Consider the following 16268-nt stretch of genomic DNA (forward strand, 5'->3'; position numbering starts at 1 on the left):
TGAGCTGATGATGTTTTATCTTTTGCCAGCATCCCCCGACAGCCAGAAACATAAATTGAAATTCTTAAGCCAAGCCGTAAATGATCCCCCTCTTCGAAAAATAAACAGAAATCCTGACCAGGCATTATGGATGGCAAAGTCCTCGGGTGTGATTTGGGGCTTGATTTGTATTTTCTTGGGTGACAGCCCATCTGGTCATCTTTCCTTTGGCCCGTAAATGCTCCTTTGAAAAGCTCCTGTTCCTCCAATGGCTTAATTTCTCCTCTGAGCCATTTTGGGGGGAAAGCAAATGGATGGTAGGAAGGCACTCAACAGTACTTCGTTCAGAGTGAAAAAGGCCCATTTCCAAATGAAACAAATACAAATAATCCTGCCTTTACAACAGAGGGTGATTATGGAAAACCCCTTTTCTAAAGCTGCAGGCAGCCAAGAGCCCTTCATTTCTCACTCTTGTGAATGGCCAGGAATTCAAATCCTCATGCCCTCACTAAAGAAACTGGGTTTGCATTGTGAAATGGCTTTCTCAGCAAGAGTTATAAAAAACATAACTGTCCCTGGGAGACAGAGGGGAGGAAACTGTCATTATTGGAGCTTGGATTTCATTGACTGATGAATTGCTTTCCTGAAGAGCAAACTGCACTCGAGGACTAATGTCTGCTGGGCTCAGGAGGCAGATAGTTACCATCAGTTAACCAAAATACTAGGAAGGGGAAGCAAAAAAGTGCCAGGTCCTTTTCTGGCACTAAAAGATAGTTTTTACATAGGGCCTTTTTCATAAGCATATTTAGTATATTTGAAGTTTTCCAGATCAATTGTATCACCTTGGAAAGTACAGCACCTATTCACTTGATTTGCCAGTTAAAAAAATGCAAGAATTTGTGAAAGCAATCTTTTTTTGTGGAATTTTATATGTAAAACTTCAGGTAGTATAAGAAATTATTTTGAAATTTTGGCTCCACTTAAAAGGAAAAATTTTAGTTTTTTTAAAAGCACAGATTTTTCCCACACCTTATCCTAATGTCTAATCATTCCCCAAAACTACCAGGAAGGAAAATACATGATGACAGCATGTGGGGAAAAGAGAGAGAGGAAAAGAAAGAAAAGGCATAAACCATCAGCAACAATACACTGTATAACAGACCTAATTTTACTTCATAGCCTCACATGTGTGAAATGAAAAAGGTAAGACACAAAAAGAATGAAGAGTGAAAAATCAACCTGGATGTTCTGACTTGCCATTATACTCAGTTGAAATTCAAGGTGCATATCTCTAACTACATTAAGGCTGAACTAATAGAATAAATTATTATTAGAATAAATTTATTTGAAAAATTATAAACAATAAACTATGAATGGATGTAATTTTAAAAAAAAACCTGAATTTTCATGCAAGTAGAGTTTAAAGTAACATATATGTCATCCAACATAGAGGAGAAAGTTATCATCCACCTGCTAAATTCTGCTGAAAGATTTATATATTTTTAACCTCCTGTGAAGCTGCTCTGCCTCAAATAAATGTTTTCTGAGTCAAGGAAAAGGTCCTGGTTACAGCTGTATTTATTAATCTTGACCCATCTCACAATCTTGACCGAGCGACCTCTCCAGAAAAGCTGAATTTTCAACTACTGCTCACCTGAAAGTCTCTCCGTGAAAATGCATCCACAGCCAAAATCATAAAAGCAACACAGTGCTGTAAGAATTTTTCCTCCCCAGGGAAGTGTGAGCTGTGTTTATTTGTGCTACCAAGTAGTGTCATGAGGCAAGGAGAGCAGGCCGAACACAGGGACATTTCTTTACATGTTATAATAACAGGGCAGCTGCTCTATTTTTAAGAAAAGAAACTTCTGTGTTTTGATGAATCAGCAGATGACAATGACATTGATGATAATGGAAAGAGTCTTCTATTGTGGGTATGCACCCTGTCACCCTCCCCAGTATCTTTTATAGCACACAGAGATCAGGGGACTAGACAAATTTGGAGGCTTTGCTTTCTAAATTAAACATGATTAGCAGCTGTCCCTTTGTCTTAATGACTGGTCCAGAAGACACTGTACCAACATTATACTGCCTTCCAGTCAGACTACCTGGAGTCTGGGACAGTGCCTCCACGTGCTGTGAATCACACACTAGTAAAGAGATAGAGTTTTAGCCATTTGCTCTTGTGAGAATCTGGTTTAAAATGTATAAAAATCTGAGAAGTTATAGCAACAGAAACAATTATGGGAAGAGAACTGTGCGTAAAATGCACTGTTTTTTGAACTGGATCAGGAATCTGTGACTTAAAGTGCTTCCTAACATAGTGGTCTAAGGTTACAAGTAGGGAACGTCAAACATGTCAGGAATCACCACATTGGTCTCAAACATAATCTGTGAAGGGCAGACACAGCAGGGCTTCTGAGAAAGCGATCCTTGAGCACAGGAGCCCTGGCCCACTGAAATCCACAGAAAGATACCTAATGATATCAGCACGAAAAAGGTGCCATTTCCACTCATTCAGTGAGTCGGAGGAACATACTTGCCAAGCTAGTATATATTTAAAAAGGACTTCATAATTAAAAAAAAAGGACATAAAAAAGGACGTGCAAGATAAATATGAAAAGATTCTTATGTGACAATTCCACAGAAGATGCAAACATAAAATTTCCTTAAAAGCAGGATTTAAGGCATTTTAAACTAACACTTCTGTGATTATTACTACCACTTCAACTCCAATACTTCTTGCAATACTTCCAATTGAAATATTGCAATACCTGATAGTGCCCAAGAGACACAAACTGAAATACACTAGATATTGTCAGGAAGCAACGTGAAACATGTTTTTCTTTCACAGCTTCAAAGTCAACTCCACTTGGAAGCAGTTTAAAAAAAAATTTTAAAACCCCACTAAATTTAGAACTGAAATTATATGGTACCCAAAAATAACTGTTTGAAAGTTAGAAATCTCAGAGGTCTAAATAATAATGAACAGAACATGTCTTTTAAAGTGTGTTGGAGCCGGTTCTTAGCTGGATTACTCCAGTTTTCTGCTGATACAATTTCAGCAAAATCGAGTCAACTTGGTTTCACCTGCTGAAAAGTGAAGGAACCAAATGGTAAATCAGAAGCAGGGGTTTTAACCCCAGTGTGTCTTCTCAACACCTCAAGCATAAGAGTGAATCACGAGTCTTGAAGCCAAATAAAAGGTTATCAATCATTCAGGCATTGGCATCCAGGCATGCAAACAACATTACCAGGGCTGGTGTTTATGGGTGCTCTTAAAACATGTTTAAAATTAGAAACATAGGCCAAAATATAGTCTCATTCCATGGAGCTGTTCCAGATTTGTAACAGTGGTGTATACATATTCACTCCAAGTTTACATCAAGATCATTTAAAGACTAACCAAAAAGTCACTGAAATCAATGGAAAAACTTCAGTAGATTCAAGAGGCCTTGGATCAAATCCTACCAGAAGTATTTGGCTAAGTAACACTGCAAGGTTTCATACTCATTTTTTTCCCCCTTAATGGCCCTAGTAGAGTAAATTTGTTCAGTCAGGAAATCAAAGCAGAGTGTCATGCCAGTCACTAAAGCTCAATGTCTTTTCTAAAAATAAGTCCATATTCTTTCTATTCCCTTACTCTGCCCCATGAAAATGCAGCACAAAGGAAGGTGATAGTTTTGTTTATTCATGACTCTCAGTAGAAAGCAGCTTTTCCTCTATCCTCTTAAGTGAGTTATTGTAGCTTGCAAATCTAAGGTTGTTTTACTTGGCAAGACATATTTTACCATGAGAAATACATCATTACTGCATATTTAGCATCCATTAAGACATTAGTTTTATGAAATTATTTCATAGCTCATAACAATACAAAAGGCAAAGAGAAGTCTTTATTAAGCTAAAATAAAAGCATAAGTAAGCAAGCAAGGTGTACTACCTAAGATGCTAGGAACAGAACTCTTATCGATATTTTTGCACAACCGTCAACTACAGCCGAGTAGACACCGCACACGAGTAATTGGAGGAAAAAAATTGACTACAAATTCAGTAAAAAAATCAAATTTAAAAATGCAAAATCTATCAAATCAAAGGAGATCAGTGAACACTATATGCAGATGCTCTGTTTCTGCTGGTGACCAGCTTAGCTGGATGTTTCAGAGGAAGAGACACAGTATACAACTATTGAACAGGGACAATTAAAAATGTTTTCCTCAAATACCTTCTTGGCTTGTATCTTACATCTAAGGTGTTACAGCCTTATGCTCTTTTAATTATGTGCTCTTATATTACTGGATATTATCTTATATAAACAACTACCTTTTCTTTAATTCTTCTACTAAACTAAGAACCCAAGTGTTATTTTGCAGATTGGTTATAAATCAACTTGAAACCATACAACAAAATAAAACTTCACCTAGTTTTTAAATAGTTGCTTTTTGCTGATTCATCAAATATTCTCTTCAGTTTTCATTTCAGACCTGAATGTTCAGTTTTCATTTTAGACCATAATTTCGTTGCTTTCAGTTCTCAGTATTGTAGAAATAATAAAAGGAAATATTTATAGTGCTTTCTAATATAGTGCTTTCTAATGCTAGAGCAGGGCTCTTTCTTAATCCTCACACTCTTCTTTTGGAAGCCCTATTTTAAACCAGTTATGCCTTTGGGCTAACATTCTTTTCCTTCAAGGACTTCTTCCTAAAGAAACACATCCCTGTGGTAGGAAATCTGCCCTGTTTAGCAGGAGAGGTAACTTACTGCTGCCATGGAATTGATGCGGTCAATGTAGTAGTCGGGCCAGCTGGTAGCAAGCTTATTAGGATCTTCTTGTTCCTGAAACAGAAAGTTAGGCAAGGTTACACAAGATGACTTTACAGGATGAAAGCCACTCAAGAACCACCTGGGATTCTTCATTGCTCTGCTCTGTATTGTGTTATCTCCCCTGTATTCTTGTACAATGCACATGGACGTGTGGCATTTATTACAAACATTCCTGAAAGTGTAAAGTCAGCACTGTCACCATGGTATGCCAGATAAAAAGAATCCCTTTCAGATCAGATTACTGAACACAGAATAATAAAGTTTGATGGAGATACAGTTATCTTTGGCATCTAAGCAGCAAACCTCAGTCCCTTAAACATATTGTGTTTCCAAGTAGACGGACAGCCCATTTACAGATAGCAGGTTTACATTTCGTATCTTTATTCTGACAGATCTTATAAATTATTTGGTCTCCCTACTGCTATAGTGATGGTGGAATTCACCAGCAAAGGGGTTTAACAACTGCTATAGGGAAAAAAAAAATAGGAACCTGAAAAGAAGATAAAGACTGCATCATTTTGATGTAATAAATCAAAAGAGGTTCAGCCTGGACATTTGGAAGCACTGCTTTACCAAGAGGTTGTTCAGATGCTGGAAAAGGCACCCTAGAGAGGAGGCTGATGTCCCAGGACTGTTGGTTATTTAAGAAGCACTTGGAGAATGTCCTTAACAACTTGCTTTAATTTGATCAGTCCTGAATTGGTCAGGCAGTTGTAGCAGGTGACTTGTCAGTCCCTCCAACTGAAATATTCTCTTCAGTCCTGTCCTAATCCTACCATACCATGTAAAGCCAAGCAAAATCTCAGAACATCCAAAGGAGCACAAAAGCATCCCCTCAGTTACAGCAGGAGAAGTATTAATCCTTATCTCCTTACCTCCCAGGTAATCCACCTGAAATCATCTTCAGTAGGCTAATCTCAATGAACCTTCTAAAAGAAGACCTACACTGACTCAGGAACCAATTATTTTTGTTCCTTGACTGCTCAAAGGAAATGAGATTTCCTTCTAATGAATATATTTATTTCTACATAGGTGTAAATCACTGTTAACATGAGGACTGCTTTCCAAGAACCTCATGGCCCATTATAAACCAAGAGTAACTAATACTAACACTCCTAGCATATGGTAAGAGATTGAACCACTCGACTCCTCCTAAGGATGACCAAAGGTGTATGAAGACTGTGGATCTTGCCAATCTTTTCTGTGTATGCAAGCTTACTCACACTAGAAAAGCTACCCTGGAAGATATACACAACAAAATTAAAAGTGTAGGCCTATCAGAGTACCTCAGCTATTCCACCATTATTTGGTTTAGAGATGAGAAATAGCTCTAACACAGTTTTTGAGCCACATTCAGAAAACACCTTGGAACCTGACAATTTCCTGCCAGGGTACATACTAACACACAACACCAATTCTGCACAACTCAAAATCTTCTTATTTTGAATTAAAAACAAAGTCATGACCGAGATTTGGATCTTCCCCTCTCTTCCTTCCACTGGATTTTCAACATGTAAACTGAAGGAGCATCTTCATTCATGACACTGACAAAACAGCTTTGTTCTTCATCTAGAGGAGGACTGCAGTGCAGACAAAGGTCAGATCAGCGTCAGGTCACACAGTACAGGTCACAAGAATTTATTAATCCCTTGCACCCAACTGAACAGCTGAGAAGAGCAGAAGAATTAAACAAAGCATCACACAGATGAATATTACTGTACCAAAAGTATGAAAGGCTGGCAAGGCAAAAAAGAGATACCAACTATATCAACAAATGCTATGCACACACCACGTACCACCTCATGATAATAGATGGTGCAATTAATAACAAGGTGATGTTTCTCACAGTAATTGTGAAGTTCTGCTGATTTTCTCTATTTCCCTTTCCTGGCCACAATAAGCAGGAATCAGACAGACCCACATCTGTGTTAAATGTCTATGTCTGGAGAATTACAGAAATATGCAGCTCCCTACCAACAGCCAGTTAGAATGGCCATACCTCATGTTTTTGGTAGACTGCCTTTTGCTGCCCTTTTCTGTGCAAAATAATTTCTAGTGGCAGCCACAACCCTGACAACAGTTTCACACTTGGCAGACCTTAACCTCCCTTGCAAAAAATCAATATATGACCTTGACAATGGAAAAGTAAATTAAAACATATAATGGATAAATACAGCATTATTTTTATATGATAATCTTATCATCCTCAAAGAGAACAACAGGAATAGGGAGCTTATCTACAAGTGTGAAGTAAGGTCACTCTGCAGGGAACCTGACTGAGCCACCCATCTGACATGCAGCAAGTGCTCATGTGACCTCCTGAAATGTTTCTCTGCAGAGAATGATAAAAGTCCTAGTGACAACTATAATAGTTTGCAGAGTACACCTGACAAGAACACTGTCAGAACAGTCAATACATGTATTCTCTATATTTCTCCTGCCTCCATTCTGAATTCCAAATAAAGAAACAAACACACATAAATTAAGGAATGCCCGAACTCATCCTTTGTATTTCAAAATAAGCTACAATACTTTTTGTCCTTAAGATTCTTTAGGGGGAAAGATAAGTAAAAATGCTTGAATGCTACAACTAACATTTCTAGATGTCTTTGTTAAATATGCAGACTGAAAAGCATCAGGATAGATACATTATAAAAAATATCAGGATTCTGAACAATTTCCTACCTGAATCCAAACCACTAGAAATCTCACAATCAGAACCAATGACAAGAAGATTCTGATACCCTAAATTATATTTGTATATATGATTAGCTTGACAATGAGGCAAGGTCTTTGATATATCCTGCTTTTGACCATTCTCCATTCATTACAAATTAGTCTCAACTCTTAGTCTAAGTCTTATTTTTTGAATTAAAACTGGGAAAAAATTTGTTTCCGTAGAACACAATGTGTAATGTTTTCTTCCCAGACAGAAGATGTGCATTGCTGAGGTTAAAAAATTTTAACAGATACTCCACTAAACAATCTTCACTTTCTGAAGTTGTTTTGGTCTGGAAGCATATTAAGCAAAAGGGTCCATTCAATCTCAGCAGTCTTGCACATTCCCTGGTCACATTCTGGTCACACCAGAATTTCATGTTTGTCAATGTGTGGTTTACTTTGCTAGAATAAACGATAATGTGGATAAAACCTGGCATTCTATTTCAATATGAAGTCCCAGAAAGCTATTTATACTTGAGTGTGTAGATTTTTTTCCTGCCCCATGAAGTCATTAGACTTATTTACAGAAATTTCCTGAGTGACATTTTTAACAGAGAATCATGTTCACACCTGTAACATCAGAGCAATTGGGAAAAAAACTCCAAACAAACAAACATTTAACTGCCTAAATTATGTGAGTTCTGTCCATGCTAAAAGTTGGTACACCATGCTTTCTGTCAAGAAGGGGAAGATGATGTGAAAATAAAAAGCAATCAAATCTGTGGTGTGCGGTGCAAAAACAGGGTGCTGGGTTGCTCTTTTGTTGGCTTTTTTTTTTTTTTTTTTTTAATATATTCAGAGAAAACCACAAGGCAACTTGAAGATAATGGCAGAACCTTTCCCTTGCTCCAGGAGCACAGAGAAGGGCAAAAAAGCCAGCCAACAGGGAAAAAAAAAAAAAAAAAAGAGCTTTAATATATAAAGCTGCATAGGTATCAAAAGCTGGAAACAATAACCCATCTGTATAAGGAAAAACATTAGCTGAAGGAATCTATTAAAGCAAAGCCTTCTTTTAGCTCCTTGAATAGTGTAAATATTACATTAAAAAACAGGCGTCAGCTTGTGCACTTTATAAGGGGCCATATCATTCTTCACTGAAGTAACAACCATGTAACTGCTGTGAAAACAGGATCTTGATACTATACAAGCCTGCAATATAGCCAAGGTATTATATAGGCTTTGACACTAATTTGGACAGGCTCCATGACTTGGTGGAAAGTGGAACTTATGACTTCATCCCAACTAGGACTTAATGGAGTTCTGCAAATATTTGGACCATCTGAACCAATCAAAAATGAAAGAAAATAAAGCAAAGTGCGCACAGCTCAGCTGATCCCAAAAGCCTTTTCTGCAAATCCTGGGAGACCTGACCCATTGGGTAAGCTGTTCTCTGAGACCAGACACTTCTACAGGATGCCATGTCAGTGGTACAAGCATTTGCAATCCAAAGACAGCCATAACATATTCAAGCAAGCATTATACACCACTGACTTTGTTGTTTTAAAACTTCCTAAAAAGAAGTATCTAACACTAGTGTCACAAAGATCATGCAGAAATGCCAGATATTCATGGCTGAGTGGATCTTTCATGAAAATGAAAGACATTGTTTATATGGTGTTTTTCAAGATTACTTCAGTCTTTAAAGAAACAGCACAAGGAAAGCCTGTACAGTAACTGCCTGCATTGAAGCTCTTTTAGGGCAAGCACTGGGTATCAGTTCCAGTGATGACACATTGCTATTCCACTCTGCACCAATCCAGCTCCATAAATATTGAACAGCTCTCCAGAGCATGTCCTTAAATTTTGAGCATCTCAAGGCATTACTAAATACATCCACAGAATTAGCAGCTTTGGAAGGCTTCTTTCCTACAGAAGGAGACAGAGAGGTATATACCCTGACACGACAATTAAAACTCATTGTCAGAGTTAGGAACACACTGGCACACTCTGACACTTAACCCAGTACTCCTTTATTTCTACCATCATTTCTACCTGAGTAGATATGTCCTCATCAAGTCCTAACAGGCAAACTATAACATAAAACTTCCTCCTTGAACAGATGCATCAAGAAATGCATCCTCTGTTACAGATGTCACAGGACAAGCATGGGTACTCTTGGTATGACGTCTATTCATTAGCAACATGACTTCCTTCTCAATCCTGTCTCTTCTGTAGGGCAGACAGCTAACCTCACTATTTTGCACTGCTTAGAACAGGATGGGAATAAGCCACACATTTGATGCTAGAAAATGTGGGTTTAAAACCTTTCTTGGACAGGAAGCCATGATACTGTTCACTGAGCTCCCCTCTGTATCAATAAAAACAATGTGCAAATACAGATGAAGAATATAAAATGAGGCCACTGTGATATAAATTCCTGTCCAAGCTTGTTCACTGCATCATGTCCAGACACTGCATGCTCAAGTTTATATCTGGGTCAGAAAGAAGTGCATTTCCTTGCAAAAGCCACAGTAAGGTTAGTGGGCTTCCTCCTCTCAACATCTTTCCAGTACATTACAGAGCTGAAAGATGAGTTGTTTTACCTGGTCTGAAAGGTCAGCACCATCACATACAGCCCAGAAAATACTAATAATGGAGTTCAAGTCATTAAAAGAAACTTAGAAAATTTTGAAAAAAACTAAAATTTATTATTTTTCACAGCACTGTAGCTGTTTGGTTCTTTTTTTCAAATTTCCCATTGAAAAACAATGGTAATTGGAACCTTGATTACAAATCAGTGCTTTTTTTGGGGGGGGGGCATTTGGATGTTTTTAATGACAGTTGACTGAAATTTTAACATGGCTTACATCAATTAAGATGAAAGCTTTGCTGGATAAAGATTCTCAGTTTCTTGTTGAAGCCCTCTCACACTCTTCACAATAACAGCTTAGCTGCTAAAATGTTCATCTGAGACATGTGAGATTCAGACTCATGTCCATGCTCTGTTTCAAAGTGAAGGGTGTGACTCTCATTTTGCACATAAATATTTTGGCCCTAAAAACAAGGTGTGGTTTTTGTTTGCTTGAAGGGTAGAAGACGGTTAATATTGGTTCTTCATTTCCCACAAGTCAACCCTTTTCCCTTCAGAGATGTAAAGACTCAGCTCACCACAACATCTACAATTAGTGCTGAATCAGTCTTGCATCACTTTGCACTGCATACTGACAAAGGTCCTTCAAGAAATTAACATATTGGGTTTTTCAGTGTCTCCATCAGTGAGATCAGCAGAAATAGGAAACATTGGATGCAGACAATTACATAGTACCCAGTTACACAGGAAATCTGAATTACAGCCAAGAATCAATCCACATAAGTTGTACTGCACTCTCATTCAAATCACTGTTCTCCCTTTTTTCATGTCTGACCTACTGACTTTCCTTCACTTTAAGAAGTTCAGCTTTCAAAGAAACATTTACTTTTTTATTAACACACTGTCCAATCTATTGGCTATGTGGCAGTTCAGAGCAGCCAAAGTATCACAAATAAAGTGCTTTCATTAAAAGACACAAAATGTGTTTGGTCTGCTGTGGGACAAAATGCTAATTCAGAAGTGGAGCTGAAATGCATGTAAGCTTTTCAGACAGTTTATGCCTCCAAAAAGCCAACCATGTCCCAAGAGATGCTAATTTTGAAACAACACAGATCATAGGACTGAGCCATTCACTAGACAGATGTGGTCACTGCTCCATTTCTCAGACTTCATGACTAGCATTTATACAAATAGTCTCAGAGTTTTGGGAAGGAAGCTATACCCAAGCCTTTTAAGCACAATTTACTCAGATTGAGAAAAACAAACATTCCTTCTCTCCCTGGAATTAAGCTATTGATGTGCAGATAATAACCCTTCTGCCACAAAAACAGTCTACTGTGTAACTTATTACAAGAGAATATTCATTAATGACCAGTTGGAACATGCAACTGAGGAGTTCTAATTGCCTCTCAAAAAGGTCAGATATGTCCATACATACATAGAGTTCACTGCATTATGACATAGGCATATGCATACTTTCCTTAACTGATCATAGGATGTTTTTTTTTTCTTTTTTTTGCTTCATGTAGCCTGAGCTCTGCCCTGTTGCCAGTAACTTGACAAACCTAATTACGACTTCTGATGCTGCTTATTAACAATTCTTTCAAAGAAATAATCAAGGGCTTCAGATTATTATTTAAATTACAAAATACCTAATACTGTCACATTGTGGAACTCACTGTCAAAAAATAAAGCATAAAAGTAAAAAAGGAATACAACTATGAATAATGAGGATTCCTGCTTATAAAGCATTTCCTAATACTGAAAGAAGCTTCAGTTCTGCAGAAATTCACCAGCCTTTAGAAATTTAAATGGATTATTGGTAAATTTTGAAAGATGGTTGGCTCTACCAGGGCTGTAAACTTTCCAGTCACGTTAAATATATAATTTTTTGAACTAATTACATCATCTCTCTTTTTTTTCTCTTCCTGAGCACTCAAAGATACAGAATCTCCTGAAGTTTTACCTTATATATGACACATGATGTGTAATTTCCAACCTCCTCTAAAACTCAAAGCCACTTCAAATCAATTATTGATAACAGTCTAAGGGTGATGAAGGCCACACTTTTATTTCTTGTCCTCCAGAAAACACAGGACATCCATTGCATATACACACAGGGAGAGTTTCTCACAGAAAATAGACTAGAATGGCAAAACTGGCAGGCAGAAAAGTGGTCAGTGCATTGCTTTGAGCCAAAGATAAGAATTAGTGCTGTTTGAAACCTCAAAATTCTCAACCACTGATTTTAATTTTTATTTTAATGTAGTGTTTAAACCAAAATTAAGCTTACAATAAGCTTATCTGGCATAAGACTAACAATAGATTATTGATGGAGAGAGTCCTTTTTAAGGAACTTTATATTTTAGTAGGACTGTATAGTATACATCCAGTTTTAAGAACCCCTCTTCTCTTCTCTTTGCTCTTCTTTTGGTGCCTTATCATTCTCCTCAATACAGATGGATGTAAACTTGCTGCCAGCACTGATTGCAGCAGCCTCTTCTTATCACTTACAGATCATATAAGCCTGCTTGTCCCTCTTCAAACATTCAGCCCTGTTATAGGATGGGAATCCCACCATCAGCAGGCATTATTTCAGGGGTATAGTGTGTGAAGTGACCAGGGAGATAACCTTGCCCCTACATTTACAGACATACCTAATTGTACAGCTGAGGTCACTGAATTCTTCAGTGTTTTCTGCCCTCAGGACAAAGCTTTCTTGCCAAATCGAAGTGTAATTATTGAAATGGTTTATTGAAGTGTAATATTAAACATTGTTTCACCGCTGAATGTTTAGCCTCTGCCATGGAAGTTACCTTGTTGAGTAAGTTTTCCTGACCCTGTTGCTACATAAAGATCCTTCTGTAATATTACCTGAAGTCTATATTCATGTTTAATACCTTTTACGTGCTCTACTTTTCACACGTGTGATATTTTGTTGTTGATAAGTGTATAATGTAAATAATACTGCCAAATAAGGGTATCCATGAATTCCCTGCACTTTCAATGAACACATACCCAGGAGCCTACCTTTCCTCAGCCCATCCATTCCTATTGGATGTGAAGGAAAATGCCCACTAGGGAGGATCCTACCAGCCAGAAGATTGAGTCATGATCATTCTGCCCAGAGGGTGTTGAGAAGACAACAAAACGTTTCTCATGAACATGGCCTACTCAGTGGAGGTGTAGCTGTGGGTTTAGGCTGCACTCCTGAAGCACAGCTCTGTTCCCACAAACCCACAGCAAGCTTGAGGTCACATCCCATAGTAACGTGTGCAATCTGTGGCAGGTGAAGCCAAGCAGCAGTAGCAGGACATATTCTATTGCTTTGTTAGCAACCCAACTCTGCATTGTCCATTCTACTGTTTACTCTGTGTTTATACAGGTACTGTGTGTACATTTCCATTAACCCCGTTCAGGTTACGGTCAACATTCCATGGACACACAAAGGGACTTTTTCCTTACCCAACCAGCTTACCTTGTCTCCTTTCCAACAGCACTGTTTTAAAATGTATTCCTACCACATTAGAATGTTGTCACTTGGACTGCCTCCTTCTTCACTTCCTCTCCTCCTCCTCCTGGCACTCTTTACGCTATGTAAAAAGCCACAGAAGGGCCCAGACTGTGTAACTGAGCCTCCCAGTTTATCTTTTTGTCCTACTGTTTATCTCCAATAAGCAATGACTTCAAATGCTTTGTAAATAAAATGAAGTCACCTACGACTCATGGCAACCACCCTGCATGTTGCTTGATGATGGGAATGAAATGTCGCTTACTGTGCTCAGAGACACAGAACTACCAAGGACACACCTACACACAGCCAGCAGAGACATTTAGGACAAGTCCTTCTGGAAGCACACAAGAGAATTTTTTAATACCAAGTTCTAAAAGGTTTCTCTTCACTGTCTGTAACATGTACACGGTCTGTTTTTCCAGTGACACTGCTTCCTTTAGTTCACTTTTGCTCAGGGCCCTTTTTTAAGAATGATGACAGTAAGATGGCCAGGGCAGCCAATGTATTTTTCATTTTTTCCCATCATTTAGTCCTTCACTATTGGAAAAAAAAAAAGTTAGGAGTTGTTAGACAAGTGAACAAAGGAGATAAATACAGTCTGAGTGGCCCACAGCTCTTAAGCTGCTAGTCCAGTATTTGATGTATCTCTCAGAGGCTTTATCTCCATCCTTTCCAAAAAATCAGGTAAAACTGTTTCTACCAGTTTTCATTCCTCTCACTTAGTACATCTGCAAAGTGTTTGGGGTACCAAGTACCTTTCAACATGACTGAATTATCATGGAAGACAGTGTAACTTCCACCTCAATTAAGGCACATTGATGAAACTCTCCCATCTGACTGCGATGAAAACTAAACAACTCTCCAGAAAGCAGAAGGCAATTCCTTTCTTTCTCTTCATGGCTGTCACTATATTCTCACAACAACTCTTTACTGTGTCCATTTCTAAATTTCTTTCTAAACTAAAAAGATAGGAATTCAGCAACTCTTCCTGCTCAGTATTCACTAGCTTTTGTAAGGCTCATGAAGACTCAGTGAAGTTCAGATTGATCTCTGCCAAATTTGCTTCTCAAACACCACAGAAACATGTTTGTTATTTACACGTTCTTTGCTCTTGCATTTCCACCAAAGCAATAATCTGAATGGTGAGAACAGCACTGTACAGAGAATGTTGTTATCATTATCATCATTATTATCATTATTATTACATGCCATTAGCAGGATGGGCTCATACTTGGATTGTGAAGAATCAGAACTTGTGCAAGAGGACAGACAAGGACAGAACATAATCCAGTGGTATCAGCATTTACATGTACTTCCCATGCAACAGAACTGGACGGCTCGCCATTATTTTTGGTCTTAAGTACATCGAATTACACAATGTTAGCAGGATGACAGCTGGATAAATGTTTCTCTTTTCTTTTTCCTTTTTTTTTTTTTCATGATAGGGTCAAATCTGCTTCCACTGAGTCCTCCCAAAACTCCCACAGAAGGTGAGCCAAATGCAAAACACAGCATTAGGCATGATGATGACAATTTTCTAACTCAGGACTATTTTGGGCCTGATTTTTGATTAGTGTTGAGTTCTAACTTCAATAGAAATTAGAAGTCTACTACTAGCTCACCTGAAAAGCACAGACCTGCAAGATGGACACACAAATTCTGCATACTCATAATATCTATAGCAATACCATGGCAAGTTTATGGCATTGACATCTTCAGCAGTCTGACTAAGGAGGTAAGAAGGCATTTTTTTAAGGAGAAGCTAAACTTTTTTTTGTTGGAGAGGAGAGGGAGGAAGGAACTAAAAATATTCCATGCTGTTCCCATGGGGGGCAGGGAAGAAAATACTTTTCAATTATACATAAATAAATATATAATTTCAAGACCCTGACCCAAGGTAACCTCTTACGCTAGGATAAATAAATGAGTCTGCAACTGTTGGCATTGCAACGTGGAAAACATAAACCAAATAAAGCAGACAACTTGGAAAAACTTATCTCCTCTTACGTCCACTACAATGCGGTCTTTTAGGTGTCACAATTCCAAGCCATAATAATGGTATATCCTCTGAATTGTGCATGCATTTTTGCCTTCTTGACCCTAAACTTACACTTTAAACCATTACAAGAGTGACTTCAAGGAAAATAAAGTTAAGAGGAGTCTCTAACATCATTAAGCCTGCTATAGTGTTTCTTCAAGTACACACTTTGAGGTCTTTACTACAGAAGCAAAACACATGAAGAAACAATTACAAGAGGTTCAAGAGAAACCTTGAACAGGCAATGGTTCTTCTCAAGTATGCTGACCTGCTTAAAAAATAATTGGGCAACATTAACAAATTTATATTATAATTATGTGAAATAAAATTTCTAAATTCATCATATGGAACTATAAAAGTATGAGATGGTGTCTTACATGAATCCCCAGTTTTATTTTTCCAGTGAGAACACATTCTCTGCATTAAACATGTAGAAGGACATGTATATAATTTTAGGCTTGACTTTACATTGTGTTAATGGTGCTGCCCAAATTTGGGAGCTAATGCTTCAGCCAATGACACACATTGGCAGGTACCATTAATCAAACAGCTCTTTCATACTGAAAAGGCCCAAGTACACCACTACTCAGGAAATGTGTGGTTTTGCTGCATTGGTGACACTCTTGCAGCATTTTGTTGTTTTCTTTTAAGTCCTGTACTTGTCATAG

The 16268-nt window shown here is 37.9% G+C and overlaps 1 protein-coding gene across 3 annotated transcripts in view; it reads right to left on the reverse strand.

Moving 5' to 3' along the window:
* The window catches only part of DAAM2 (dishevelled associated activator of morphogenesis 2), a 202449-nt gene that overhangs the window by 71157 nt on the left and 115024 nt on the right, over positions 1 to 16268 (reverse strand). For all 3 annotated transcript variants that reach the window (XM_005483109.4, XM_014264360.3, XM_074537224.1), the window contains one exon: positions 4735 to 4809. In XM_005483109.4, the coding sequence (XP_005483166.2) occupies positions 4735 to 4809 (75 nt within the window). The remainder of the gene's footprint in view (positions 1 to 4734; positions 4810 to 16268) is intronic.

Source organism: Zonotrichia albicollis, chromosome 3 (genome assembly GCF_047830755.1).
Source record: "Zonotrichia albicollis isolate bZonAlb1 chromosome 3, bZonAlb1.hap1, whole genome shotgun sequence".
NCBI classification, from domain to species: domain Eukaryota; kingdom Metazoa; phylum Chordata; class Aves; order Passeriformes; family Passerellidae; genus Zonotrichia; species Zonotrichia albicollis.